Source organism: Peromyscus californicus, unplaced genomic scaffold (assembly GCF_007827085.1).
Source record: "Peromyscus californicus insignis strain IS unplaced genomic scaffold, ASM782708v3 Scaffold_20__1_contigs__length_68692818, whole genome shotgun sequence".
Taxonomy (NCBI): Eukaryota; Metazoa; Chordata; class Mammalia; order Rodentia; family Cricetidae; genus Peromyscus; species Peromyscus californicus.
Window position 1 is genome coordinate 41,766,123 of NW_026294503.1, and position 27,800 is coordinate 41,793,922.

Consider the following 27,800-nt stretch of genomic DNA (forward strand, 5'->3'; position numbering starts at 1 on the left):
TTATTTATTGGTGAGGGATGGGCACACACCACAGTTCCCTTGCCACAGTTTGTGTGGGGAGGCCAGAGGACAATTTGCAGTTCATTCTCTCCTTCCACTTTAAGAGGCCTGAGGATCAAACGCAGATCCTCGGGTTTGACAGCTAACACCTTTCCTAGCAAGCCATATCACTGGTGTGGTGTGTGTGTGTGTGTGTGTGTGTGTGTGTGTGTGTGTGTGTTCATGCATGTGTGTGCCACAGTGCATGTGTGGAGGAGGCCTGAGGATAACTTGAGGAGTCATTTGACCCATCATGTTTCATCATATTTTCATCAGAGTGCAGGTCCTCTCCTTGCACTATGTAGGCTCTAGGGATCACACTAAGGTGCCTAGGCTTTGTTTTAAGTACTTTCCCCATCTCACTCATCCCGTTCTTATTACAATAAAAACTAGACCTGGTAGCGCATGTCTATAACCCTAGCCTTCTATAGCTCAGGCTAAAGGACTCTACAAGTTCAAGGCCAGCCTGGGCTGTATAGTGAGCTCCAGTCCAACTACAGAGTGAGACCCTGTTACAATTTCTACCCCTCAAAATCCCAACACACCAAGTCATTTGTATCACACCTGCCAAAAGTAGCTAAAGTAAAGTTACCTAACACTCATAGCATGCCTTCTGATGTTGGTTTCTACTTATTTTCAGCTCATGCTATTCCTTTTAGGCACAAGCATATTTTCACATAAACCCAGTACACATCTCTTGGGATTGATGAATAGATGAGATTGTGACAGTGTTACACAGACCTTTTAAAAATTAAGATTTTGCCCAGTGCCTTTAATCCCAGCACTTGGGAGGCAGAGGCAGGCGGATCTCTGAGTTCAAGGCTAGCCTGGTCTACAGAGCAAGTTCCAGGACAGCTAGGGCTGTTACACAAAGAAACCCTGTCTTGAAAAAAAAAATTTTAATTTCTCCAGGGAATCTCATGTTGGGGTGGGAATAACCTGAAACTCTAACTGCCGGAGAAGGAGCAGCCAGTCACCGAGAGAAAGATCCTGATAACTTACTGATAAATCCGTATCTGCTGCTTTTCTCTCTTTTGTTTGTTATATGCATTACTGTTTTGCCATATCCATGGTTTACCAGGCCTCCGGAACTGGAGTTACAGTTGTGAGCTGCCATATGGTGCTGGTAATTGAACCTGGAACCCGGATCTTCTGGAAGAGCAGCCAGTGCTCTTAACCGCTGAGCCATCTCTCCTGCCCTTGTTTGTTTTTTTGAGACAGGGTTTCTGTGTGTAGCCCTGGCTGTCCTGGAACTCGTTCTGTAGACCAGGCTGGCCTTGAACTCAGAGATCCACCTGCCTCTGCCTCCCAAGTGCTGGGATTAAAGGCGTGCGCCACTACCACCCAGCTGCTTTTCTGTCATTTATTAATCTTTTCTATAAATTGTAATACTGCTACAGTCAAGGTGGAGAGAAACATATTTTTCTCTCTCTCTCTCTCTCTAATTCTGACCAAATTTTTAAATACTTCTTTTTTCTTACCAGTTGTGTGTGTGTGTGTGTGTGTGTGTGTGTGTGTATGTGTGTGTGTGTGTGTGTGTGTGGTGTTTTGGTGAAGCAGCAGGCAGTTGAGTTGAGATTATAACTATAAAAACAATGGATACTTTTTAGTTTTCTTTTCACTTGATCTTGTCAATCAATTCAAACTCCAAAACTGTAAAAGTAAATAAACTATAGCTAGGCTCTTAGAAATTACATCGGGAGACAGAGGTTCATTCAGATAGCTCAGTGTTCTGCAGGATACAGGGAAACTGGTAATTTATCCATGCATGCTGCTGCGTAAGTTACAGAAGTGTAAATTCTGTGACCAAACACAGCAGTTGCCCATCTTGATAAGTGCAAAGCCAGAAAAAGCACAATCAAAACCTAAGTGAGTGGAGAAATTATTATCTGCAGCAGGCAAGAGAATGGAGGAAGCTAAAAGCAATGCCCTCCTGGAACAAAGGAAGCATAAAGATTTAATCCAGGGAGCCTCTACAGATTCATTTAAGGGGTGGCCCTCTCCTAAAAGATGTTAAAGAATACATTTCTGAGCATGCTGAGTTCAAGGTCACAGAGTACATGGGATGCCTCTCTGCAGGTTCAGCTTGAACCAAAAAGGTTTTTTTTCGTTTTTCTGAAAATAAAAAGATACTTGAAGGTATACTAATCCATGAGTTCACCCCTGAAGCTGCCTGACTCAGTGGCTATTACAATTCTTTTGTAAGAAATTCTATTTAATGTTCAGAAGAACAGGGACTGCAGAACAGGCTATCGCTACTAGAAGAAAAAGAAAAGAATGTGGGTGCTGCAGAGAAGACTGAGTGCCGAAGAGCGCTTGCTGTCCGTTCAGATGACTGGAGTTCTGTTGCCGGCACTCCCATCAGGTGACACACAACCATCTGTAACTCCAGATCCACGGGTTCCTACACTCTCTTCTAGCCTCCAAGGCATAAACTCTTACACATGCACATACACATAAATAAAAAAAAAACAGAATGTAAGCACATGTCAATGAAACAGAAGTCTTGTGTGTTTGGACATAAAGATCAGGTGGTTCTAAAATCCTTCAGTTAAGTGGTGACCAAAGCCGGAATCATAGGGGCAGCTCATGCACACATGCATGCACGCACGCACGCACGCACGCACGCACGCACGCACGCGCGCAAGCTCTCTCTCTCTCTCTCTCTCTCTCTCTCTCTCTCTCTCTCTCTCTCTCTCTCTCTCCTTCCTAATAGCCTCTAGATACTGTTAACATCTCACCCAGTGTTGCTTTCCCTGAGGTTTTTCCTTTCGTCTCACACCCTCTCTGCAGTTGGGATACAAGAGGCCCTCTACCCTCCTGAAATCCTCATTTCTTTATCACTAACAATGCCATCCTTCACCTAGTTCTGCCAACCTCTCAACCCTTTGCTAGTTTCTCCTTGGTACTAGAGCCCAGGCTCTCCTACAGTTGAAGGACAATGTTGGGCAAGGAGAGTTGGCAGGAGGGATCAGATTCACTCAGGAGCCAGCATTCTTGAGAAGTTACGTGCTTTCTCCTCAAAACTCTTATCTTTAGGGTTCAGGGCCCCAAAGGGATTTTGGGTAAGGGAAAGGGCTTTGGAGAAGGCAAAAGACTGGGAGCTGGACAGGATCTTTCATCAGAAGTGTACCCTTCTTTCCTTCTCCAGTCTGAATATTACACTTTAACCTCCTGTGGCTACCTAAGGACTGAGGAAGACGCTGGCATGGTAGTGCACCCCTGTGCTTCTAGCACTTGGGACAGAGGCAGGAGGATTGCAAGTTAAATCCAGTTTGGACTACATAGTGAATTTTAGGCTACCCTAGTTTGTATTTTGAAATCCTGTCAGGAGGCGGAGGCAGAGACAGAGAAGAAAGATTGACCAAGGAAGGGTATTATTATAAAGGCCATCAGATGTCTGGGGTCTTTGACTCCCAAGAAGGCTTTGGGAGTTAAACATCTCCAGCAGGCTGGTCTGCCTTTGTCTCACTCTGTCGCTGTGGTTGAAGATGGATTATTGAAGTAAGACTTTACCTTACTTTTTCACATTTTTGTCTTGGCATCTGTGTGTATCTTCAGATCCTGTTTGTGACCTCTGCTCTGAGAGTCTCTAAGTCTGAGATCTTTGGTCTGGGAGCTCCAGACACCCAGAGCGGCTCCTTTTTGCAAGAAGCTGAGCAAGGTTTGGAGTGCGGTGTCAAAAGTCCCTGACCTCCAGGATAGAGCAGTGGGCAAGAGATCTCCACAGCCTCTCAGATCCTAGCGCATCTGGCCCAACAGCTGCAATGGACCCCTGTCAAACCTCCGGCTTCCCCGACCGGTGCCATCCCCTAGAGCGCCATGCTAGGGCGCTCTGCCTCCACAGGATAAAGGCTTCTGTTGCTTACCACTTCTTTCTGCTAAGGAAAACCTAACTGGGCTACGCCCTGACAGGGTCAGCCTGAAATACCAGAACCCTAAGCTGGTGATTCGAGAGGCATCTGTCCCAGCTGCAGTGACCTTCCCCCCGAGGTCAGCTTTTCCAGCTAGCTGGTAGGATTTTCACCCACGCAGCTCGGTTCAACATCCATAGATAGCAGCCTGTTGCAAGCTCCGAAACATTCCACGGCTGGCCCCGCCTCCGCACCAGGCTGGGTTCCGGACCTAACCCCGCCTCCGCTTCTGGCCCCGCCTCCGCGCCCGGCTGGGTTCCGGACCTAACCCCGCCTCCGCTTCTGGCCCCGCCTCCGCACCAGGCTGGGTTCCGGACCTAACCCCGCCTCCGCGCCCGGCTGGGTTCCGGACCTAACCCCGCCTCCGCTTCTGGCCACGCCTCCGCGCCCGGCTGGGTTCCGGACCTAACCCCGCCTCCGCTTCTGGCCACGCCTCCGCGCCCGGCTGGGTTCCGGACCTAACCCCGCCTCCGCTTCTGGCCCCGCCTCCCGCTCGCGCCCTCGCCTTCCGTGATCTTCAGCGGCTCCTCGGGGCTCCGGGCTCCCCATTCCTGGACCTGCCCTTAGACTCTAGCCCAGATCTTTACCGGCTGACAGCCTTTGGCCCCGCCCCCCACCCCTGTAACCTCGGGGGCGGGGCTGGAGAACCATCGAGATGCTCTGGCCAGCCCGCGGATCTGAACGGGCGGAAGTCTGCAGGGAGGGACGCGGAGGGATGGGCGTGTGGAGCCGTTTCCGGTGGCTCGCTCTGTTGGCGGGTCCCAGACGCGCCCAGGCTGGGTGAGTCGGCGCAATGGCAATCCTTGTCGTGTGGGCAAGGGGCACCCGGCTCTCCCCCAGAAGAGATGAAAGGCGTGGGCGGCTCGGGGCTGTTGTGAGTGCCTGGCGGGGGACTTGGTCCCAGCGGGTGCGAGTCGAATAGCCGAGCACCACAGCTTCTCCAGCCTGCTCCCGAGCTCCAGAGTTGGGCCTGAGTTAGGCGGCTTCCCTCCAGGCTTGGACCTGCCTGCCGCCTCCCTAGTTTTTCCTGAGTAATCACTTCCTGGGACCATCTTTCCCCTCAGTTTCTGCACCTTGAAAACCTAGAGTCAGTGACAGAGGCTGAAAGTGTTGTCACGGTTGTGGACTCAGATGGCACCCTCAGGGTTTGTCCTCTATTTGGGACCGCGATTTCCCATTGGCTGTTCAAATACTGGAGTCTGAGAGGGGAACCTTTTTCCCAGTGTTCACTGCTGCTTGGGTTAGCCAATGGCTTGACACCTGGGCCAAAGGCTACGAGGAAGCCAGCTTCCTCCCATTCTGACCTCGCCCGGGGGCTGGGGTGGGGGTGGGACTGGGGAGGGGCCTAAGGGCTTTGGTTTAGCGGAGGGGACTTCGCGAATCCCTAGTGTTACTATCCTGATGACTTAGGACAGCTGTACCTGTTCTGGAATTTAGATACTTGAGAACAGAGATTCTGTTTCCCCCCCCGAAGTCCTTTCTTCTGGCCTTCAGTTAACTCTACTTCCTTGCTTGCTTTGACACACTGGTTCAGTTTGCTCCCATTTGAGGCCCCCCCTACCACCATCCCTTTGGCTCGGGCCCTTGGGGTAAGACTTTTTTAGACTTTACCAGAATTTCTCATTTAAACACCTTACTAGTTCCCTTTACTTCAGCGCTATCATGGTTGTGATTTTATGTGTGGTTGTTTGTCTCTTCTAGGTGCCTCGTGAAGGCAAACTTCTTGTAAATTCATTGTTTAGTTGAATGTGTGGCCCCTGGCAGCCATTCTTAATGTGTTTGTGAAGTGATTAAACCCCCCAACCCCACACAGGCAAGGGGCTCAGGGGCTGATACTCAAATGTCAGCGCTGTGCTTGCCCAGTCTGGTGTCCCGGTATGCCTGAGGTTTTTGGTAAAGAAGCAGGGGATTACCCTGGGAATTGGGGAGCTTCCCCAACCCTGACCTCTGATCTTTTCACAATTTCTCACAGGTGTCTGAGTCAAGACAAGTGGATCCCACCCTCCAAATCTCATGGTAGGAAGCCTGGCTGCCTGTATCCCCCCACTTGTCCTGTCCAGCCTCCACTTCCTACTTTGGGGATCTACCTTTTCCACTGGGCCTGAGCACAGATCTAGCTTTGGTCCTCACTGTGACTCTTGCCAGGCTCAATACTTGAGGCAGTTAGTTTGTCTGCCCAGACCAGAGCCTAGTTGTGCTTGCTCAGTGGAGAGGTTAACTACTGTGGACTAAGTCCCTTCTTTTCACCCAAGATTTAAGAGCTAAAAGGATCCCTGTGACTCTAGTCCAATCCCATGGGTCACCTGCCATGCTGTAGTGTCAGATTGGAGCTGGCTCCGAAGGACATCTGGGGTGCTAGTGTGTGTCCTGATTTCAGGAGGCGGTGACATTTGGCGACGTGGCTGTGCACTTCTCTCGGGAGGAGTGGCAATGTCTGGATTCTGGTCAGAGGGCCCTCTACAGGGAGGTGATGCTGGAGAACCACAGCAGTGTGGCTGGACTAGGTGAGGCTACACCTGGGGATCCGTTCCATACACAAGTCAGGATCCGTTCCAACACTTGTCAGAGAGAGGGGATGTGGATGCTAACTCCTTGGGCCTTAGGGGTTAAACCTTGAAGCTGAGTGTGCCAGGCTAGCTGCAGGCTTTATACTTGTCACCCAACTTAACCCTGACTAGGTAGGTGGACATCTGGGAACTAGGAAAACCTCTGTTTTTCCTAAGCTATTAAATTAGTATAAGAGAAATAGAATCCATACTTGAAATAGCTTTAAAACACACACATACACACAAAAAAAAAAAAAAAAAAGGAAAAAGATCTTTGTTAGCTTGAGGAGTCGCCAGAAAAAACTGTTCTAGAATCAGAGTGTCAATCTTTCCTTCTGTCCTTCTTTCCTTCTGTCCTGCCATCAGACTTCTCCCATTCTTGCCAGCTTCCCTGCAGGCTGCTCCAGCACATACAACATTGTAGTTTGCTTCAGCTTATGGTAGAATGTATGTCTTACTTGTGGCTTGCTGTGTCTCTCCCCTGTTACTGAGCCCTCTTCAGAGCTGGCCCCACATCATGCTGGCCCCTACAACATGGGAGTATCCTGGGTTCTTGAGAGGATGCCTGGGCTAGTAGACCAGGAGTGGGTTAGGTGGGGATGGGATGTAGTAGGTTTACCAGGTACTTCACTCAGTGTTAATCCAGGCCAATAACTGTTCATCCCATACAGCCTGGCAAAATCCAGTTTTGTGATGTCTTAGTTAAGTAGTGTAGAGCAAGGGCTGGAGTATATACAGGTCAGTGGTTGAGCATTCTTCGGTCCCACACAAAGCTCTGGGGTCAGTCCCTAGCACCACAGAGAGCAAAAAGAAAAACAAAACAAAACAAAAAACAGGCTAGGCATATTGGTGCATCCCATCTCAGCACTCAGGAGGCAGAGGCAGGCGGATGTCTGAGTTTGAGGCCAGCCTGGTCTCCAGAGTGAGTTCAGGATACACAGAAACCCTGTTTTGAAAACAACAGCAAACAAAACAAAAAAAGAAAAAGAAAAAGAAAGGAAACTAAAACAACTTAAGATTCCGTTGTTCTGTTTGTCTAGTTTTTGAGAGGTTGGGCATCCTGTCATATCCTTGCTTATTACTTTGGTAGGTTCTGAAATCATATATTTGTGCAGCTCTTTTGTCTTTACAAAACAAAACAAAAAATGGATTGCTGTGCCTTACTGACTTGGGGGTATTTAGATGTTTAGTGTTCCTTGTGTTAGATTTCACCAAAACCAAGATGACATGTTATAGATGCATTATTAAATGTACATATCAGAATTCTAACGAAGGATACTACTGATTGTACCGCCAACAATTTAAACTTCCCTGGTACTTTGCAGGTGCTATCATAGACTATGTATAGCCTATCACGTCACTAATAAGAAGGAGAACACACGGAGTATGTTGGCCAGGATTGCCTCTTGCTCGATCATCCATATCTACTTCCCATGGGGCTCTGGCCTGCCAGAAGTGATGATGCTTTTCTTTCTTCTTTAGGGTTTTACCTTCTGTGGGGTCAGTGCCTAAGCTTTGCCCAGCACATAGCAGCCATTCCTTTTGCATGTTGCTCAGTGACAAAAGACAGCTTCCTCTGCATTTTCTGTCTTTCCTCAGGTCCTTGGTACACACAGTTACAGTGTGCCCGGGAGTGGACCTGCAGGGCTTCCTTAGGCAAACTACCCAGTTTCAAAAGTAAACCTGTTACTCTTTCCCACAGTTTCTACTTCTGCAATAACTTTGTGTTTCAGCACCAAGTTGCTCATTTATTATTATTATTATTATTATTATTATTATTATTATTGTTTTTGAGATGGGCACCTCACTCTGCTGCCCAGTCTGGTCCACTGCTGGCCTAGAACTCCTGGGCTTAAAGTAAGTGATCCTCCTGCCTCTGCCTCCTGAGCTGTTGCTGAGATGATAAGTGTATAACATAGCACCCAGCATAGGATAGCTTTGAAAAGTACAGGGTAAATCAACAGTATGTGTTTATGTGATGGTGTTAGTGATTCAGCTGCGGCAGTGATGAGCTGAGAGTGTAACCAAGCTCACACGTGCACGGTGGAGGCCGCTTCTTTCTGCCTCCAGGTTGCTAGGAGGCTAATGGTGGTGACACCTTTAATCCTAGTACTCAGGAGGCCGAGGCAGGTGGGTCTCTGAGTTCAAGGCCAGCTGGGTCTACGGAACGAGTTCCAGGACAACCAGGGTGACACAGAGAAACCCTGTCGGGAAAAAAAAAAGAAAAGAAAAGAATATAACTAACAGTAGTTGCATGTTTTATGTATTATATATTCTCCTTTTCTCATGTTAACTTTGGTCAGATTTCTTTTTTATTTATTTTAATAATTTATTTTTATTTTATGTGCATTGGTATTTTGCCTGAATGTATGTCTGTGTGAGAGTGTCAGATCTTGGAGTTACAGACAGTTGTGAGCTGCCATGTGGGTGCTTGGAATTGAACCCATGTCCTTTGGAAAAGCAGCTAGTGTTCTTAGTCACTGAGCGGTAGTTCTTTTCTTTTTTTTTTTTTTTAATTTATTTATTTATTATGTATACAGCATGTATGACTTTTGGCCAGAAGAGAGCACCAGATCTCATTACAGATGGTTGTGAGCCACCATGTGGTTGCTGGGAATTGAACTCAGGACCTCTGGAAGAACGGTCAGTGCTCTTAACCTCTGAACCATCTTTCCAGTCCCTTTTTATTTGGTTTTCAAGGCAGAGTTTCTCTGTATAACTTTGGAGCCTGTCCTGGAACTCACTCTCTAGACCAGGTTGGCCTTGAACTAACAGAGATCCTCCTGCCTCTGCCTCCCAAGTGCTGGTATTAAAGGCATGCGCCGCCACCACCTGGCTTCTCTTTTCTTTTTTAAAAAAGGGTGTTTGTTTTCTGATGAGTGTGAGACCCTGCCTATTCTTAATTAAAGCTTGAACCTGTTGCTATAACATTTGTTTAACTTGTTGATATTGTGACATGATGTCCTTTACAGGATTCACACTCAAGAAACTTACAATTGAGTTAACAAAACAAAACAAAAAGACATTTCACATTTTAAATAAGTTCATGATTTTGTGTTGGACCACATTCATAACTGTCTTTGTCCGAGTGTGACTTGTTGGCTGCAGGTTAGACATGCTTGATGGATCTTGCAGACTTCTCTGCCTCTTTTACCATGTTGTGGGAAGCCTGAGGGAAGCTTCAAGCTCTATTAGCTTTCTTTTTTTTTTTTTTTTAATGTGTATGGGTATTTCACCTGTATGTATGTCCATATACCTGCTGGAACTGGAATTACAGACAATTGAGAACTGCCATGTAGGTGCTAGGAAGTGTCCACTGGAAGAGTAGCAAGTGCTCTTAACTGTTGAACCATGGGTCTAGTCCCGCTTTGTTGATCCCTGATTGGATCACACCTTCCCCACTTTTATGAATTGGCCATAAAGGGAGTCTGGGACCACTACTTGTGATTTGAAATCTGCTTCATTCATTTAATTACTTACTAATTTAAAATTTTTATTTCTTGGCTACCCCTACCTCTTGGAATAGCCTTGCCTTTTGACCTGGGGGAAGAAAAAGCTGTGGCTTTGCAGAATGTGGTGCTGGCCTGGGCTTAAGCTTTCCTATTCATTTTGTACCCCAAGTAGATCCAGCCTATTCTTTGGTGACAATGTACCCTGAAGATTGTGGAAGCCTGGGTGCCCCTTCCCGTCTAGTCTAAGGAGCTAGACAGAAGGGGCTGCTGTGTATCCAGCTCCTCATCCCTCATCACCCTCCTGAATAGGTTACCCATCTATCTAGCAGCTCCTGTTCTTCATGGCTGAAACCTAGGAGCAGGGCTGACTCCTGGCCATGTTTCTATCCTCTCCTTCTCTGCCTCACACACAGCAGGATTCCTGGTCTTTAAGCCTGAACTGATCTCTCGACTGGAACAAGGACAAGAGCCATGGGTCATTGACCTACAGGGAGCAGAGGGGACAGAGGGGACAGAGGCACCATGGATTTGCCAGACAGGTGAGGCCCAGGCCCTGTCACGGAGAAGGTTTGAATAAGGAATAGCTGGGGTGAGTCCTGCTGACCAGGCTGGGCTGCTAAAGAACACTGCAGAGGACCAACCCTAGGTGTGTGGCCACTTCTGGGAAGGCTATACCACAAAGAGGCAAGGGCACAACACACTCGTCCATTCAACTGCATGTGTCATGTAATTAATGGTCATAGAGAAATCTGGCCTGTGGGATCAGGACAGGCAGGCAGCCTGTGTGGATTTGGAGAGTCTAGAAGGGAAGTAGCTATCAGGAAAGCCTCTTGGTTCTGGATGCTCAGACCCTTGCATACACTTGCCCCAGGGAAGAAACCATCGTGAACTACTGGATATGGTCACTCAGTCAATCAATGACCTGGTGTTCTAATCTTACTGTGTCACATGACAAAACATTCTGAGAAGAAACAACTTGGGAAGGGAAGGGTTTCTTTCAGTTTACACTCCCAGGTCGTAAGCCATCATTGTGGGAAGTCAGGGCGGAAACTGAGGCACAAACGGTGGAGGAACACTGCTTACCTACCGTCTTGCGCTCCGGCTGATGTTCAGCCAGCTTTCATATGCAGTCCGGACAAAGCGGCCTAGTAATGATGCTACCCACAGTGGGCTAGGTCTTTCCATAACAAATCATCAATCAAGACAATCTCACGGATGGCCACAGGCCAGTCTGATCTGGGCAGTTTCCAGTTGAGGGTCCCTCTTTCCAGGTAATCCTAGATTGTACAAATTTGACAATAAAAACTAGCCATCACACCTACAGCAAGGCTTGTGAGGTGTGGGTTTGCAGCTTGAGTTCTCAGAGAAACCCCTCCTTAGAGGACAGCCATGGATAGGCTGAGCACCCAGTTCTGCTCTGGGCCCTTCCTGCTAAGACACCACCTCTTCTTCAGCCACGGTCTCAAGGTGCCTGTCTATTTTTTGGTCAGAACCCCCCCCCCCTTTGTCCTCACTGGCCAGCTAGCATGTTTGGGGCCTCTGACCTCTTTTGATGAATTCTTGACTGACATTCTGTCCTCAGGTTGGTTCTGTTCAGCCCTGCTCTAGGATAGTCCCTCCTCAGTGCCCTATAGGATGAAACTCTGCTCGTGGACCCTCTTAGGACACGAAACTCTCAGCCCCCTGCCTTGTAGACATGAGCATATCGTCACTGTCCAATGGACTAAATTGTGAGAGTTTCCCCTCAGATCTCCTTGGCACACTTTCCACTTGGGTGTGTTGTAGTGCTGACACTCCCACAAGCCCCCGTTGTTCCTGCCTTTTCTCGGAGCTCAGGTGTAAGGAACATTTTCACTTTGTGTTCTTTTCAGATTCTACTGTTAGAACTGATCACAAGCAGAACTGTGAGTATATGAACGTTGCCAAAAGGCAGATTCCTGGCTGTGGAGACAATTGGGATTCTAAGGTCTGCTCAGAGAATTGCTCAGGTAGCCCTGGGCTAAGAGTGAGTGGCTCACTTTTCCAAAAGCAGCATTTGAATAATGAGACTATGGCTCCCAAGGACACGGTCCAGGATTGTAAGAAGCTACCGGCCACTGTCGTGGGTTCTCAGCCTCATGAACAGAGAGACAGTGTGAAAGGGACATGGGAAAACTGTGAAGTGTGTGGTAGAGTCGTCATTAGACCAACTTTGAACCTGGATCCATATCTGGAAGTGAGTGTGCAGGAGAAACCATTCAGATGTCCGGAGTGCCAAAAACAATTACCTGACCACTTAGAGGAGAAATGCACAAGTAACTTCCCTGGGAAGAAGCCTTACGAATGTGAGGAATGTGGGAAAGCCTTCAGGCTGTGTTCACAACTCAATCAGCATCAGAGAATCCACACTGGAGAGAAACCATTTAAGTGTGTTGATTGTGGGAAAGCTTTCCGTCTGAGCTCAAAACTGATTCAGCATCAAAGAATCCATACGGGAGAGAAGCCTTACAGATGTGAGGAATGTGGGAAAGCCTTCGGGCAGAGCTCAAGCCTTATCCATCATCAGAGAATCCACACAGGAGAAAGGCCTTATAGTTGTCAAGAGTGTGGGAAAGCCTTCAGCCAGCAGTCCCAGCTAGTCAGACATCAGAGGACTCACACTGGAGAGAGGCCCTACCCCTGTCCGGAGTGTGGCAAGGCCTTCAGCCAGAGCTCAACTCTAGCCCATCATCAGAGGATGCATACTGGGGAAAAATCTCACATGCCAAGAGCTTCAGAGAGCCCAAGCCTTATTGCCCGTGAGAAGAATAACACTGTGGAGAAGCCCTTTAAGTGTGAGGAGTGTGGGAAAGCTTTCAGGTGGATCTCTCGCCTGAGCCAGCACCGGCTGATTCACACCGGAGAGAAACCCTATAAGTGTAACAAGTGCACAAAGGCCTTTGGTTGTAGCTCGCGGCTCATTCGCCATCAGAGGACTCACACCGGAGAAAAACCATTTAAGTGTGATGAGTGTGGGAAGGGCTTTGTCCAGGGCTCCCATCTTATCCAGCATCAGCGAATCCACACAGGAGAGAAGCCTTATGTGTGTAATGACTGTGGGAAAGCCTTCAGCCAGAGCTCCAGTCTCATCTACCACCAGAGGATTCATAAGGGAGAGAAGCCATATGAATGCATCCAATGTGGGAAGGCCTTCAGTATGAGCACCCAGCTCACCATCCACCAGAGGGTTCACACCGGGGAGAGACCCTATAAGTGTAGTGAGTGTGGAAAAGCCTTCAGTCAGAATTCAACCCTTTTCCAACACCAGATAATTCATGCTGGAGTGAAGCCCTATGAGTGTAGTGAGTGTGGAAAGGCCTTCAGTCGGAGCTCATACCTTATTGAACACCAGAGAATCCACACTAGAGCCCAGTGGTACTATGAATGTGGAAACACCGTTGAAAGTAACACCTTTTTGAACCCTAAAAAAGTGAACACTGTAAAAAAATTGCACCAGTGTGATGACTGTGAAGATATTCAGGTGGCGTTCACACCTGATTATACACCAGAGGATTCACACAGGAGAGAAGCCTTACAAATGCAGTGCTTGTGGCAAAGCTTTTAATCGGAGCTCAAGACTCACGCAGCACCAGAAGATTCACATGGGATAAATCCTTCACCTAAACGTCTTGGTTCCTTCTCTACTGCTGTGATGACACCAGGGCCGAGGTAACTTTAAAACATTTATTTGGACCTTACAGCTCCAGAGAACATTCATGGCCATCACGGTAGGGGCATGACAGGCAGGTAAGCAGGTAGGCATGGTGTTGGAGCTGTGGCTGAGAGCTCACATTTGGAGACAGTTATTAGGCAGAGAGGACTAACTGGAAATGGCGAGAATCTTTTGAAACCTCAGAGCTCACCCTCAGTGACACACCTCCTCCAAGACCATACTGCCTAATAATTTCCAAACAATTCCACCAACTGAGGACCAAATATTCACACATATGAGCCTATGGGACCATTCTACTCAATCCACCACACTATATAAATATGTAACTGTGACTAAACCTGAAGCCTTATTTTATTTGGGTAATTTATGCTAACAGAAACTTGAGAATGCTGAGGAAGATTCAGATTTTTTCTTTAAGAATATTCTACTTATGAAAATAAGTTTTGTTTCTGGAATGTTTGGCATTTACCCATTAAATAAAATATATGTCACACTCAAGGTGTAGCCTGTATTTTGAACTCAGAGTGGATTTCTGCCCTACACATGAGAAATAGATATCAGGAAAGCCTTGGCAGCCCTTTTAAGAAACAAATTAAGCCAGTGTGGTGGCACAAGCCTTTAATCCCAGCACTCAGAGGCAGAACCAGGTGGATCTCTGTGAGTTTGAGGCTAGCCTGGTCTACAGAGTTCCAGGACAGGCACCAAAACTGCACAGAGAAACCCTGTCTCGGGGGAGAAAAAAAAAGAAAGAAAGAAATTGAAGCCACCAAATCCAGGTTTGCTGGTACATACTTGCAATCCCAGCATCCAGGCAGATGCAAAAAGTCATCTAGACCATGTGTTTATATAAAAAAAAGTCACCCAAAATGTTTTCCCTCTGGGTCATTTACTTAACATGGCTTCAACAATAAGGAAATCTTGTAGCTCATTTAAAAGCAGTCAAATGCAAAGATGTTAGAATTCATTTCTGCTTTACCTTATCCCTTTTTGTTTTCCTTTGTAAGGTAATGACTGAGGGCTTAAATGTGCTATTCAAATGCTCTACCACTGAGTTACAATCCTAGCCCCAGTTGACCCCACTTAAAATGTATCCCCCACCATAGCCACTCAGGGGCTCCATCCCCCTTCTTTTGAGAGGCAGGTATGGTTCCTGAATGCAGCTTTTATGTGAGGATGGCCAGCATTGAGTATACACCAATGCCAGGTTTAGAAATACCATGGCCAGGAGCTGGAGAGATGGCTTAGTGATTAAGAACACTGGCTGTTTTCCCAGAGAACCTGGATTCAATTCCCAGCACCCACATGGCAACTCAGAACTGTCTGTAACTCCAGTTCCAGGGGATCCAACACCCTCACACTGATACACATGCAGGCAAAACACCAATGCACATAAAATTAAAAAAATAAAGTGAAAACAGATTTGATTTAAAAAAAAAATAAAGTAGAAATATCATGGTCACTTGACCAGGGCTTGAAGTCATTTTGGGGTTCAGGAGCTTGCTGTGTGACCCAGAATATCTCCCACCCTAAAATGGATGCACTGAAAATGCACTGCCATATACAGAATTAATGTGCAGATGTATACGTTAACATCCTGGTAGAGGATAAGAAAGCAACATGAGCATCCTTTCCCTCGAATCACAAACAGCACCTACCCAGTTCTCCACTTCCCAGGGGAAGTCAGAGAACTGGTCAGTCTGGACCAAGGGAAGGAACCACAAGCCGGAACTGGGCTCCCCCTGGGTGTGTCCCTCAGTTCTGCTCCTGAATGTCTGCCTACCAGACCTTTTGAGGCCACTGTCAGGAGGGAAATGGCTCAGGCTGTGGAACCCTGTGCCTCATGGTCCAGGACAGGGTGACAGAATAGAAGGTCTGACGCTGGAGTTGGGGTCCAGGGAATGAGATGGGAGAGTGAAGAACGGACCAAAATCTTGGAAGCCCCGTTAGGATTTTGAGATTTGCTCTAGAATATGGGGCACGGGGCACCACTAGGAGGATCTTACCGGGCTGTTTAGGTTTTCTTCAGTGGTTTTCTCCCCAGAACTTGAGCTTGGAATGGAACCCTGGGCCTTGCCACACTCCTGCCATTGGTCCCCACCCCACCCCTGGAGTTGTGTTTTGTAAAGCACCCTAACTGCTAAAAAAAAACCAAACCAAAAAACAGAAGATGGAGCCAGCGGTGATGGCACTCGACTTTAATCCCAGCACTCAGCAGGCGGATCCCTGAGTTAGAAGCCAGCCTGGTCTACAGAATGAATTCCAGTAAAGCCAGGGTTACACAGAGAAACCCTGTCTTAGAAAAACAAAGAGTAAATTCATTTAATATAAATTTGAATTGAATCTAAGACTTTGGTTTCTCCCAGTAGATTTGGATGCCACAACAATTCAGCCACTTTTTTTTTTATTTTTATTTTTATTATTGAGAAATTTTCTATTCATTTTACATACCAACAACAGATCTCCCTCTCCTCCCTTCTCCTGCCCCCAGCCTTCCTCCCCAACCCCCCCCCCATTCCTACCTCCTCCAAGGCAAGGTCTCCCATGGGGAGTCAGCAGAGCCTGGTACATTCAGTTGAGGCAGGTCCAAGCCCCTCCCCCCTGCACCAAAGCTGCACAAGGTGTCCCACCATAGGCACTGGGCTCCAAAAAGCCAGCTGGTGCACCAGGGACAGATCCCAATCCCACTGCCTGGGGGCCCCCTAAACAGTTCAAGCTAAACAACTGTCTCACCTATCCAGAGGGCCTGGTCCAGTCCCATGGGAGCTCCACAGCTATTGGTCCACAGTTAATGAGTTTCCACTAGTTTGGCTGGCCATCTCTGTTCGTTTTCCCATCATGATCTCTATGTCCCTTGCTCATAGAATCCCTCCTCTCTCTCTCATTGTTTGGACTCCTGGAGCTTGGCATGGCACCCGGCCATGGATCTCAGCATCTGCTTCCATCGGTTACTGGATGAAGTCAGTCACTTTTCTACACATCAATTTAACCATTTTTCTATCCCAAAGTCCCAAAGTCTTCTGCATTCCTCTAAAAAACACCACATGACCAGGACCTTCACAGTAATAGAAGACTCCCTTGTCCCAATTTCTGTATTAGTTACTTTCTTGTTGCTGTGATAAAACATCATGTCCAAGGCCACTTTTTGAAGGGTTCATGGTTCCGAAGGGATAAGAGTCAATCATCTCTGAGATGGCTCAGAGAAGAGCACTGACTGCTCTTCCAGAGGTCCTGAGTTCAATTCCCAGCAACCACATGGTGGCGCACAACCATCTGTAACGAGATCTGGTGCCCTCTTCTGGCCTGCAGGCACACATGATGTATACATAATAAATAAATAAATCTTAAAAAAAAAAAAAAGTCAATCATCATCAAGGTGGGGAAGCGGGGCAGCAGGCAGGCACAGCAGCTGGAGCTGGAGGCTGAGATCTCACACCACAAACAGGAAGCGGGGAGAGCAAACTCTACATGGCAATCATCTTTATTGTAATCAATTATTTTTTTGTTGTTTTCTCTATATATAGCATTGGCTGTCCTGGAACTCACTATGTAGACTAGGTTGACCACGAACTCAGAGATCCTTCTGCCTTTGTCTCCTGAGAGCAGAGATTAAAGCTGGGGGCCACCACACCCAACTGGCAAGAGTCTTTAAAAACTCTCAAGGCTCACCTCTGCTGATGTCCTTTCTCCAGCAAGACCACACCTCCTAGGCTTTACTAAACCTCACCAGCTGAAGACCAAGAATTTAAATGCCTGAGAATATGGGGGGTATCTCAAAATTCACATTACATGTCACAGTAGAGTTTAAAAAGGGTTTGCGCCGGGCGGTGGTGGCGCACGCCTTTAATCCCAGCACTCGGGAGGCAGAGGCCGGCGGATCTCTGTGAGTTTGAGGCCAGCCTGGGCTACCAAGTGAGTTCCAGGAAAGGCACAAAGCTACACAGAGAAACCCTGTCTCGAAAAAACCAAAAAAAAAAAAAATAAATAAATAAATAAATAAATAAAAATAAATAAATAAAAAGGGTTTGCTTGTGTATGCCTTTATCCCAGCACTTGGGAGGGAGAAGCAGGTGGTTCTCCATGAGTTGGAGGCAGGTCTGGTCTACATACCCTAGGTCAGCCAGGACTACATAGTGAAACCCTAGCTCAAAAGAAAAAAGGGGGGGCGTTATTTGGGGCTTTGGGATGACACAGACTTTAGTGGCTTTGCTGAGCCCCATGGTGGGCAGAATCTTTAGGAGGTAGAAGCTCTGGAAAATCAAAGTCACTTTAACTGGTTTGTAAAGTGTTCAGGCAATCAAGAGGGAGGGAGGCAGCTCACAACTGTTTTTAGTTTCAGTCCAGTACCCTTTTCTGGCCTCTGACCAGTCAGAGATGTCATGCACATACAAGTATTCAGGCAAAACTCCCATACAATAAAACTAAAAATGAATTAATGAATAAATAAAGAGTAAATAATTCAGAGATTGGTGGCATGGCTCAGAGCACTAGCTGCTCTTCCAGAACACCCAGGGGTTCAATTGCCAGCACCTACAAAGGCAGCTTACAACTATCTGAAACCTTAGTTCCAGGGGATCTAATGCTCTCCGTTGGTCCTCATGGACACCAGGAACACACATGGAGCACAGACATACAGGCAAAACACTCATACACATAAAAAAGTACATCTTAGAAAAAAATAGGGGTTGATAAAAAGGTAAAACAGGTAAAGGGGGTCTATTTAGGTCACTCAAAAGAAAATATGGCAAAAATTGTATCAAATTTTATCAAAATTTGCTAGAATTTCTAGGGGGGAAATTAACACAAAACCAAAGGCTATGTTAGTTAGGTTTTCCCACAGTAAGTGAGAGTGCAGTGAAACCACCGAACTAGACCACTTCATGGGTAAAGGAAGGTTCATTCAGGGAATCAAACTGCTGGGACTGTTTCTCAGGAGGTAGAGAACAAGAATGGCAGAAGAGTCTTGCCAGTTTTAAGGGGACAAGTGGCAGGGGCAGGGGTGGAGGGGCATTTGGACCAGTACAGCTGGAGATAATTGGTGTTGCGGGTGGATAAGAATAGTATCTAGTATCTAGAAAGAATAGGGCTTTCCTGAAAAACAAAAACCTGCTTCACAAGGTTTCTGAAGAATGCTGAGTTGGGGGGGAGTTGTTGTTGTTTAGATTTTGGTTTTGGTTTTGTTTTTTCAAGACAGGGTTTATCTGTGAAACAGTCCTGGCTGTCCTGGAACTCTCTCTGTAGACCAGGCTGTCCTTGAACTCACAGAGATCTGCCTGCCTCTGCCTCCCGAGTGCTGGGATGAAAGTCCAGCGTTCCAATGCCCAGCTTTATTGTTGTTTTGGGATTTTGTTTTGTTTGTTTGTTTTTTTTTTAAGACAGGGTTTCTCTTTGTTGCCCTAACTGTCCTAGAACTCACTCTGTAGACCAGGCTAGCCTCTGCCTCCTGAGTGTTAGGATTAAAGTTGAGTGCTCCACCACCGCCTAGCTTAAGTTTTGTTTATCTGTTAGCAATCCTTGTGTTTACCGGGTCAGACTCCAGCCTGAGCTAAGCTCAGACTATCATTTAGGACACTGGCAGCAGCACTGTCATTTTGGGGCCTGCTTTGAACCTAAAACCCAGCACCAAGACACAAGACAAGGTGTACTCAGTAGTGTAATAGTGATGCTATTGTAGACACCACAGTAGCAGAAATTTTCATATGCTGAAGCCATTGCTGTCCACCTAGCAAACAACTCCTTAGGCTTTTTGAAAACCTGGAGACTGGAGTTGGACATGGTGGCACATACCTTTAATCCCAGCACCCGGGAGGCAGAGACAGGCAGATCTCTTGAGTTCGAGGCTATCCTGATCAACAGAATGATCAACAGAAGACAGCCAAGGCTACACAGAGAAACTCAAAAACAACAAACAAACATACAAACAAAAACGAAAACAAAGCCGGGCGGTGGTGGCGCACGCCTTTAATCCCAGCATTCAGGAGGCAGAGACAGGCGGATCTCTGTGAGTTCGAGGCCAGCCTGGGCTACCAAGTGAGTTCCAGGAAAGGCGCAAAGCTACACAGAGAAACCCTGTCTCAAAAAACCAAAAAAAAAAAAAGAGAAGCAAGCAACCAAGGTGGCTAGCACTTGAGGGTGACACCTAAGGTTGACCTCTGTCTACACACGCACACATGCATACACACGTGCACCTGCACACACATGAATACACACACAAACACAGAAGTACACATACCCTCCCTTCCCCAAATGACCCCCAAACAATAAGACTTCTTTATTTATTAGTTATAGCTCAAGTTACGTTCCTCAAAAGATATGCTGAAGTCCTAAGATCCCCAGAACCTGAGAATAAATGGCGTACTTTTTGGAAATAAGGTCTCGGCAGATAAAGTTGTTAGAGTAGTATGGGTCCTAAGCCAGCGACTGGTATGCTTACAAGAAAGTGGAAATTTCACATAAAGATGGAGGCAGAGATTAGAGTGGTATATCCAAGCCAAGGGATGCCAGGGATGTTTGGCTACAAGCAGATGTGGCAAGAGGCAGGAGACCATGGTACTGCCAACACTTATAGCTTCTAGAACCATTACATTTCTGCCGTCCGTCACCAAATTTATAATATTTTGTTTGGGCTGCTTAGGAAATGTTTTTGTTTAAAATTGCTTTCATTTATCATGGAGAAATATGTAGCTGTGGGATTGCTGGATCCTAGGGCATTTGTCCTTTTAAAAAGTTTTTCCCCCTGTGGGTCTGATGAATACAGGGCCTCAAGATTCTTAGGGAAACCTCTCCCACTGAACTATTCCCTTCACCCTTGGGTATTTAAATTTAAAAGAAGCCTCTGGACAGCTCCCCCAAGTAGTTGTCCCCCAAGTAGTTGTCCCGCTTTCCACTCGACAGACAAGGGCGGTTGTTGCAGTTACTGCACGGCACACACCTCTCAGCATGTGATGTCATCAATCTGTTTCTTGGAAGGGTGAAAAATAGCACCTTATGGTGATTCTAATGTTTAGTAGTGGTAAGCACGTTCTTTTATGTGTTTATTGAACATATATGTGTATATGTATATACACACATTTTATGTACATATGTATGTGTACACACACACACACACCACTCTTTATTAATTTATTTAAAGACAGAGCCTCTGTGTAGCCCTGCCTGGCCTGGACTTCAGAGATTTGCCTGACTCTGCCTCCCAGGTGCTGGGATTAAAGGCATGTGCCACAATGCACAATTTCCTCCAATCTTTTTTGATAAAGCAATTCCCTAGTTATTCAGGTTGGTCTTGAACCAACTCTAGAGCCCAGACAGGCCTGCCTTGGATTTGTGATCATCCTGCCTTTGTGTGCCCCAGCCTCTTAGGATAGCTGCCTTATATCACCAGGTCTGTGTCATTAGCCATTCATATCATCCTGATGAGATGTCTATCTACTTTTGCTCACTTAATTAGCCCTCACCCTCAATTAAAGCTTTATGGAGCTATACTGCCTAGACCATACACACTTTTACCACCCCCACCCCAAACCCTGTGGGGAACTGTATACAATGTTCTGTCAGCATGTATGCCTGCACACCAGAAGAGGGCACCAGATCTCATTATAGATGGTTGTGAGCCACCATATAGTTGCTGGGAATTGAACTCAGGACCTCTGGAAGAGCAACCAATGCTCTTATTCTCTGAGCCACCTCTCCAGCCCTTGTTTTTATTTTTAAGACAGGGTCTCACTTTGTGGCCTCGGCAGGCCAGGAACTCGGTATCTAGATCTAGATCAGGCTGGCCTAGAATTCATACAGATCTGCCTGCCTGTACCTCTCGAGTGCTGTTTTTGTTGTTGTTTGTTTGGTTTGGTTTTTCAAGACAGAGTTCCTGTGTGTTACTTTGCTATTATAGTTTTTACAGTCCTGGCTGTCCTGGAATTCACTCTGCAGACTAGGCTGGCCTCAAACTCACAGAGATCCACGCCCGGCCGGAGCGCTGGTTTTAAAGATGGGCGTCACCGCCTGACCCATCTATTTTAAAATATGCAATTCGGTAGCACCAACTCCAACAATTCTAGCGTGTGCCCCTCACACTGGACTGCCTAGGCGCGGACAGCTGCAGCTCCGGGTCCAATCCCGGAAGATAATTTGACTTCTGCTTCCTCTTCCCTAAGACCCAAGCATCAGAAGACAACTCCAGGGACGGACTGCCCTCCGGCGCGTGCGCGCGACTCCGGGAACCATAGAGGGCCTCTATCGCGCTATCCTAGAGCGGCCCGGAAGTGCCGCTGGGCCCTTCCTGAGGCCCGGCTGACTTCCTGCTGCTGCCAGCCGCCGCCAGCTACCTGCGGACAGCTTCCTCCAGGTGCCGAGGGCTTTAAAGGCTTGGTTTATATTTGTAATGTGATGTCATTAGGTTTTCCAGAGCTATGATTAGGATTCGGGGTTGAGTAGGAGAGGGGTCTCAGCTGCGTTATCTAAATTCACTAATATCGCTTACGTAGGACTTACGCGTGCGCTTCTGTTTCTTGTCTCTTTTCCTTGCCAACTGCTCATCTCTGGGAGGCTTCCCTTCTCCTAGACTCAGGTGGGCTCCTTTGCCATCCGGTCTCAGCGCCGCCTCCCAAACACGCGTCCTATTTGCTATCTATCGTTGGTAGTTCACGTGGACAGTGACAGGCAGATGGGGTCCCACATCGACCCTCGTCTTTTGGTACATAAAGCTCCTGACCAGGAAGTCACTTGTCTCTCCTTCACCTCTCCAGGCAGCTGTGGTTAGGACCTTCTCTTCGGACTGATCAGGAAAGGGGAAGCAAGGATGTCTGCTTTGGGGGCTGCAGCTCCATACTTGCACCATCCAGCTGACAGTCACAGTGGCCGGGTCAGTTTCTTGGGAGCCCAGCCATCTCCAGAAGTGGCGGCACTGGCTCAGCTCATGAAGGACTTGGACAGGAGCACCTTCAGGAAGTTGCTGAAGCTTGTAGTCGGAGCCCTGCACGGGAAAGACTGCAGAGAAGCTGTGCAGCACCTTGGTGCCAGTGCCAACCTGTCCGAGGAGCGTCTGGCCGTCCTGTTGGCAGGCACACACACACTGCTCCAGCAGGCTCTCCGGCGACCCCCTGCCAGTCTGAAGCCAGATGCGTTCCAGGACGAGCTCCAGGAGCTTGGCATTCCTCAAGATATGATTGGAGATTTGGCCAGTTTGGCATTTGGGAGTCAGCGCCCTCTTCTCGACTCTGTCGCCCAACAACAGGGGTCCTGGCTGCCCCACATGTCTTACTTCCGGTGGCGGGTGGATGTGGCCATCTCCACCAGTGCTCAGACCCGCTCCCTGCAACCGAGTGTTCTCATGCAGCTGAAGCTCACAGATGGATCTGCACACCGCTTCGAGGTACCCATAGCCAAATTCCAGGAGCTGCGGTACAGTGTAGCCTTGGTCCTTAAGGAGATGGCCGAACTGGAGAAAAAGTGTGAGCGCAAACTGCAGGACTGAACCCTGGTGGGGATGCTGAAACCAGTACCAGAGCTTACAGCCCCACTGGTCATGAGACCAACTCAACTGAGGTCCTGCATATAAGGATGTATTTTGTTTAAGGGAAAAGACAACTGTGAGTTCGCGGTTGGTTTTGTTTTTATGAGCGAACTATGGACATTGTGGCACAATTTATAATCTCAGCATTTGGAAGGCTGAGGCTGGAGAATGGTAATTTTAAGGTCAGCCTGGGTTACATACCAAGGCTCAATTTTGAACTAAACAAGTAAAGAACTATTAAAAACATGTTCTTCTACTGGGGTGTTAAACCTTATACATGTCCCCTCCCCAGAGGTTGGCATGTGCTGCAGGATGAGGCCATGTGGAGATGTAGGGTCCAGGTAAGGACCTGTTGTAGTATACAGCAAGGTTGCTCAGCCTGACCTGAGCCCTCTGCTTCTTTGGTTTCGAAAATCCTGTGCTTTGGTGTGCACAGGTTTATTTTTTATTTTTATTTTTATTTTTTTTGTCTTAAGTTCCTGCCTTGCTGAAGCGACATCCTAGTGGGCAGGTTAGAGGGGGAGACATAAATATTAAATGTGTGTTACCTGATGTCTAGTATATATGACATTAAATACATGTTTTTAATATTGAAACACTGCAACCCACAGAACCAGGGAGGCTGTATAGCAGGGAAGACTGTGGCTTACAATAAGTTTTGGTTTTACTCAATCACTGGGCAAGCCTCAGTGAAACATTTCACTATCAGGATAAGACTTTATACTGTATCAAGCTGATAATAGAAAAATAAATAAATAAATAAAATTTTTTTTAAATGAAGAAAAAAAAATAAAACATGAGTACAGGGATAGACGATAAGGCTCAGCAGTTAAGAGCACTTACTGCTCTTGCAGAGGACTCGGGTTCAATTCCCAGCACCCACATGGTGGCTCACAACTGTCTGTAAATCCAGTTGTAGGGGATCCAGCACAGGGACATCAGGCGCATATGTGGTATACACACACACACACACACACACACACACACACACACACACAGGCAAAATGTTCACACTCATAAAATAACAAATCTAGTATATGTGCTGTCGAAGCGAGCACGTAAACTAACAAATCTAAAACAAAAAACGCACGAATACAGCTTGTGCCAATGGATACAGCCCAGTCAGGTGAGGACAGGTATGTCTGGAAGGTGGGCCATCATGACAAGGTTGGTCACAGCGTGGCCTTTGAACAGGTAGGTGTCTATGCAAACATAGGAGGTAAGCGATGCTGTGTACTCTTTAGAGGCATCAACTGGTGGATGGCTGCCAGTAAAGTGAAGCTACTCGGTGCAGCTGGGCGGTGGGGCACGCCTTTAATCCCAGCACTCAGGAGGCAGAGGCAGGCGGATCTCTGTGAGTTCGAGGCCATCCTGGTCTGCAGAGCGAGATCCAGGACAGGCACCAAAACTACACAGAGAAACCCTGTCTCAAAAAAACCAAACACCAAAAAAAAAAAAAAAAAGTTACTCAGTGCTAGTGGTTCATTCATTGAGTGTATTTCCACTTTGGAATATGTCCACTGGACTAGCCTAGTACTATTACCCTTGTCTCTCCATGGATAGTTTGGAAGCACTGGGCTTATAAAGAATGTCTTTGGGCTGGGTGGTGGCACACGCCTTTAGTCCCAGCACTCGGGAGGCAGAGGCAGGCGGATCTCTGCAAGTTCGAGGCCAGCCTGGTCTACAGAGTGATTTCCAGGCAGCCACAGCTACACAGAGAAACCCTGTCTGGGGAAAAAAAGAAAAGAAAAGAATAAAAGAAAAACTTGGCGTATTACTGTGGAGCAGGGAGATTTTAGGATGACATTGATTTTCTCAAAAAGAACCTTACAGGAGCTGGAGAGATGGCTCAGAGGTTAAGAGCCCTGACTGCTTTTCCAGAGGTCCTGAGTTCAATTCCCAGCAACCACATGATGGCTCACAGCCATCTGTAACGAGATCTGGTGCCCTCTTCTGGCCTGCAGTCATACATAAGTAAATAAATCTTTAAAAAAAAAAAACACCTTCTGGCACAAGTACAGACTTACAAGTCAGTAAGTTAATTGGCCCTTCTGTGCAGTCCATGTCATTGAAAGGTTTTGTTTTGGAGACTGTTTCACTGTGTGGGTCAGGTTGCCCCTGAGGAACTCAATCCTGACTCAATTAATTGGCATGCACCATAACACTCCGAATCCAAAGGTTTTGAAGATCTACCAGGAATTTTTATCAGGACACATTTTGAAAACACCTTTTGTAGGAGTATCACGTAAAGAACAAAATTGCAGCCAGGCATGGTGTCATACACCTGTAATCCCAGCTCTCCAGCGACAGGAAATCTCTTGAGTTCAAGGCCAGCCTGGTCTACAGAGAATGTTGCAGTACAGCTAGGCTACACAGATAAACCCTGTCTCAAGAGACAAAACAAAATAAAGAACAGAATTGCAAGTAGGTTTACATAGAGCATAGCAAGATGAACTGTCATACCGTGTAGTCAACAAACACGATTCTTGGGAACTCAGTGTCCTGCTACTGCTTTCAGATCACCTCTGGAGAATGGTCACTGTAACTTCTAACAGTCCTGGTGGTGGTTTTTGGTTTTGTTTTTTTTTTTCTTTTGTGTTTTGGTTTTGGTTTTTTTTGAGACAGGGTTTCTCTGTGTAGTTTTGGTGCCTTTCCTGGAACTTGCTCTGTAGACCAGACTGGCCTCAAACTCACAAAGAACCGCCTGCCTCTGCCTCCCGAGTGCTGGGATTAAAGGCATGCACCACCACTGCCCAGCACATTGGCAACTCTTCCAGAGGTCCTGAGTTCAATTCCCAGCAACCACGTGGTGGCTTTCAGCCATCTATAATGGAATCTGATGCCCTCTTCTGGCATGTAGATAAAACACCATATACGTAAAATAAATCTTAAAACAGCAACAACTTTTGGTCTTGCTGAAATGCTTTGGAGTGTGTGGTGACTTTGAGAACCCAGACCCACTTCATGTGCCCAATGACAACTTGTCTTTGGTCTTCTGGCCTCCAAAACAATGAGGGAATACATTTCAGTTGTTTAAGGCACCTAGTCTTTGGTAGACTTCTGTGTCAACCTCAGAAGACTAATGCAGCGGGATTTGAGATAGCCAATCCTGCCAAGGGCTGAGGAGCAGCCCCGTATCAACAGGTTGACCTTTGCACACCTCTAGGCTGGTGTTCATGACAGAAAGGAACCCTCATAGATGTGATCAATACTGGTGATGTCGTTTTGACTGGAGACAGGAACTCACCAGATCCTGGAGAACACTGACCATTCCCCAGGCTTAATCATAGAAAAGACAAGCTGGCTATCCATAGGAAATAAAAATAGCAAGGAAGGAGGCGGACAGGGACAGTCTATAGCTCTCGATGGCCAAATTATGGAAATGAGTGTGTGCTGAGGCAAGAAGGGTCAGTCTTGTGGGGGGGGGGGGGGTTCTGATTTTTCTGGCTAGTAGCATACTTTTGGCTACATTAAGTCGGGGTCTAGATCTGTTGGGGTCCCTGAAGCCCGAGCCTTGCGTTCAGTTAACGCTCCTCCTAGAATTGTCTCGGGTCTCAGCTCGGCGTCTGGCTCCACAGCTTTCACTCCAGAGTCAGCTGTTGGCACGGGTGGAAGCTGAGCATGGACGTCGTCTCTGACGTGGAGGACAGAGAGCAAACATCGCTGGGCACAGGAGTGCAAACCTAGGGTCTGAGCTGCTCAGAAATTCAATCGCTCGGACCTGTAGTAAGACCATTTTATGAAAATATCTTTTACGTTTAAAAGAGCTGGCACTTTAGCTGACCTCACAGTCATGTTAGTAATAAACCTTGCGGCCACTTAAAACAGCCTGGTAGCCTGCTAGTGTACTCAGCCTGTCTAACCTGCTTCCCCTCTCCCCCCTCGAGACAGGGTTTCTCTGTGTAGTTTTGGTGCCTTTCCTGGAACTCACTCGGTAGACCAGGCTGGCCTTGAACTCATAGAGTATACGCCTGCCTCTGCCTCCCAAGTGCTTGGATTAAAGGCGTGCACCACTGCTGCCAGGCTCTGAGGCTATCTGTGATGCATTTAACCAGCACAGCAGAGCCAGCATGGACAGCACAGCATGAAGAGACCATCTCAAAAGAGGTTGTTTTGTTGTTTTTAAAAAGGACAGATGCAATCTCAACATGAGACTCAGGTTCTCCAGATCTTGGACAGGGCCTATGTGCCCTGAGCGAGCATACAGATAGGGTAGACAGTAAAGTGTCACAAGGACAGAAGGGTTGAAGACCAGGACACCAGCATGGTGGTCACCTTATGTAGGCCCCAAATGACCACAGCATGTTCGTTTCTGTAGTGATGCTACTCTGTAGACCAAAAGTGAGGCTAGCCCTGGGCAAATCCTTCCACCTCTGGAAGCCTCCGCCGCGGCCCACTTGCCCGCCATAAGACTCCTGAGTCAGTTTCCACAGAGTCCGCCTCTCCCCAGGGCTCCTAGGTAGGTGTAAACCTCAGTGCCTAACCTCACTGCGGCTATCAGGTAGAGACAAGGGACATCCGGCGCGTGACTACAAGCCCCGGCAGACATCGCGCAGGGGAAGGGGCGGGCCGCCCCGGAAGATAAGGCTGCTTGCAGCCCCGTATTTCCTCTTTCGGCCGTGCTTGCCGGCAGGTAGGTTGTGTTTGGGGCGC

General features: G+C 47.3%; 2 protein-coding genes across 3 annotated transcripts; both read left to right on the forward strand.

Annotated features, from left to right (window-relative positions):
* Positions 1-4,331: 4,331 nt before the first annotated feature.
* Znf7 (zinc finger protein 7) lies at positions 4,332-14,140 on the forward strand. The gene is given in 5 exon segments (XM_052748171.1): positions 4,332-4,827; positions 5,926-5,969; positions 10,365-10,490; positions 11,823-13,437; positions 13,439-14,140. Coding segments are annotated over 5 exon segments (1,956 nt in total). The 5' UTR covers positions 4,332-4,798; the 3' UTR covers positions 13,581-14,140.
* A 7,708-nt stretch (positions 14,141-21,848) lies between these two features.
* Positions 21,849-23,699, forward strand: Commd5 (COMM domain containing 5). Of its 2 annotated transcripts, none has more exons than XM_052748199.1 (2): positions 21,849-21,980; positions 22,381-23,699. In XM_052748199.1, the coding sequence occupies exon 2, from the start codon at positions 22,434-22,436 to the stop codon at positions 23,106-23,108; it is 675 nt and encodes a 224-aa protein (XP_052604159.1). In that variant the 5' UTR covers positions 21,849-21,980; positions 22,381-22,433; the 3' UTR covers positions 23,109-23,699. The 2 variants fall into 2 exon arrangements, with proteins under 2 accessions (XP_052604159.1, XP_052604160.1); XM_052748200.1 differs by lacking the exon at positions 21,849-21,980 and adding an exon at positions 21,987-22,202.
* Positions 23,700-27,800: the final 4,101 nt, after the last annotated feature.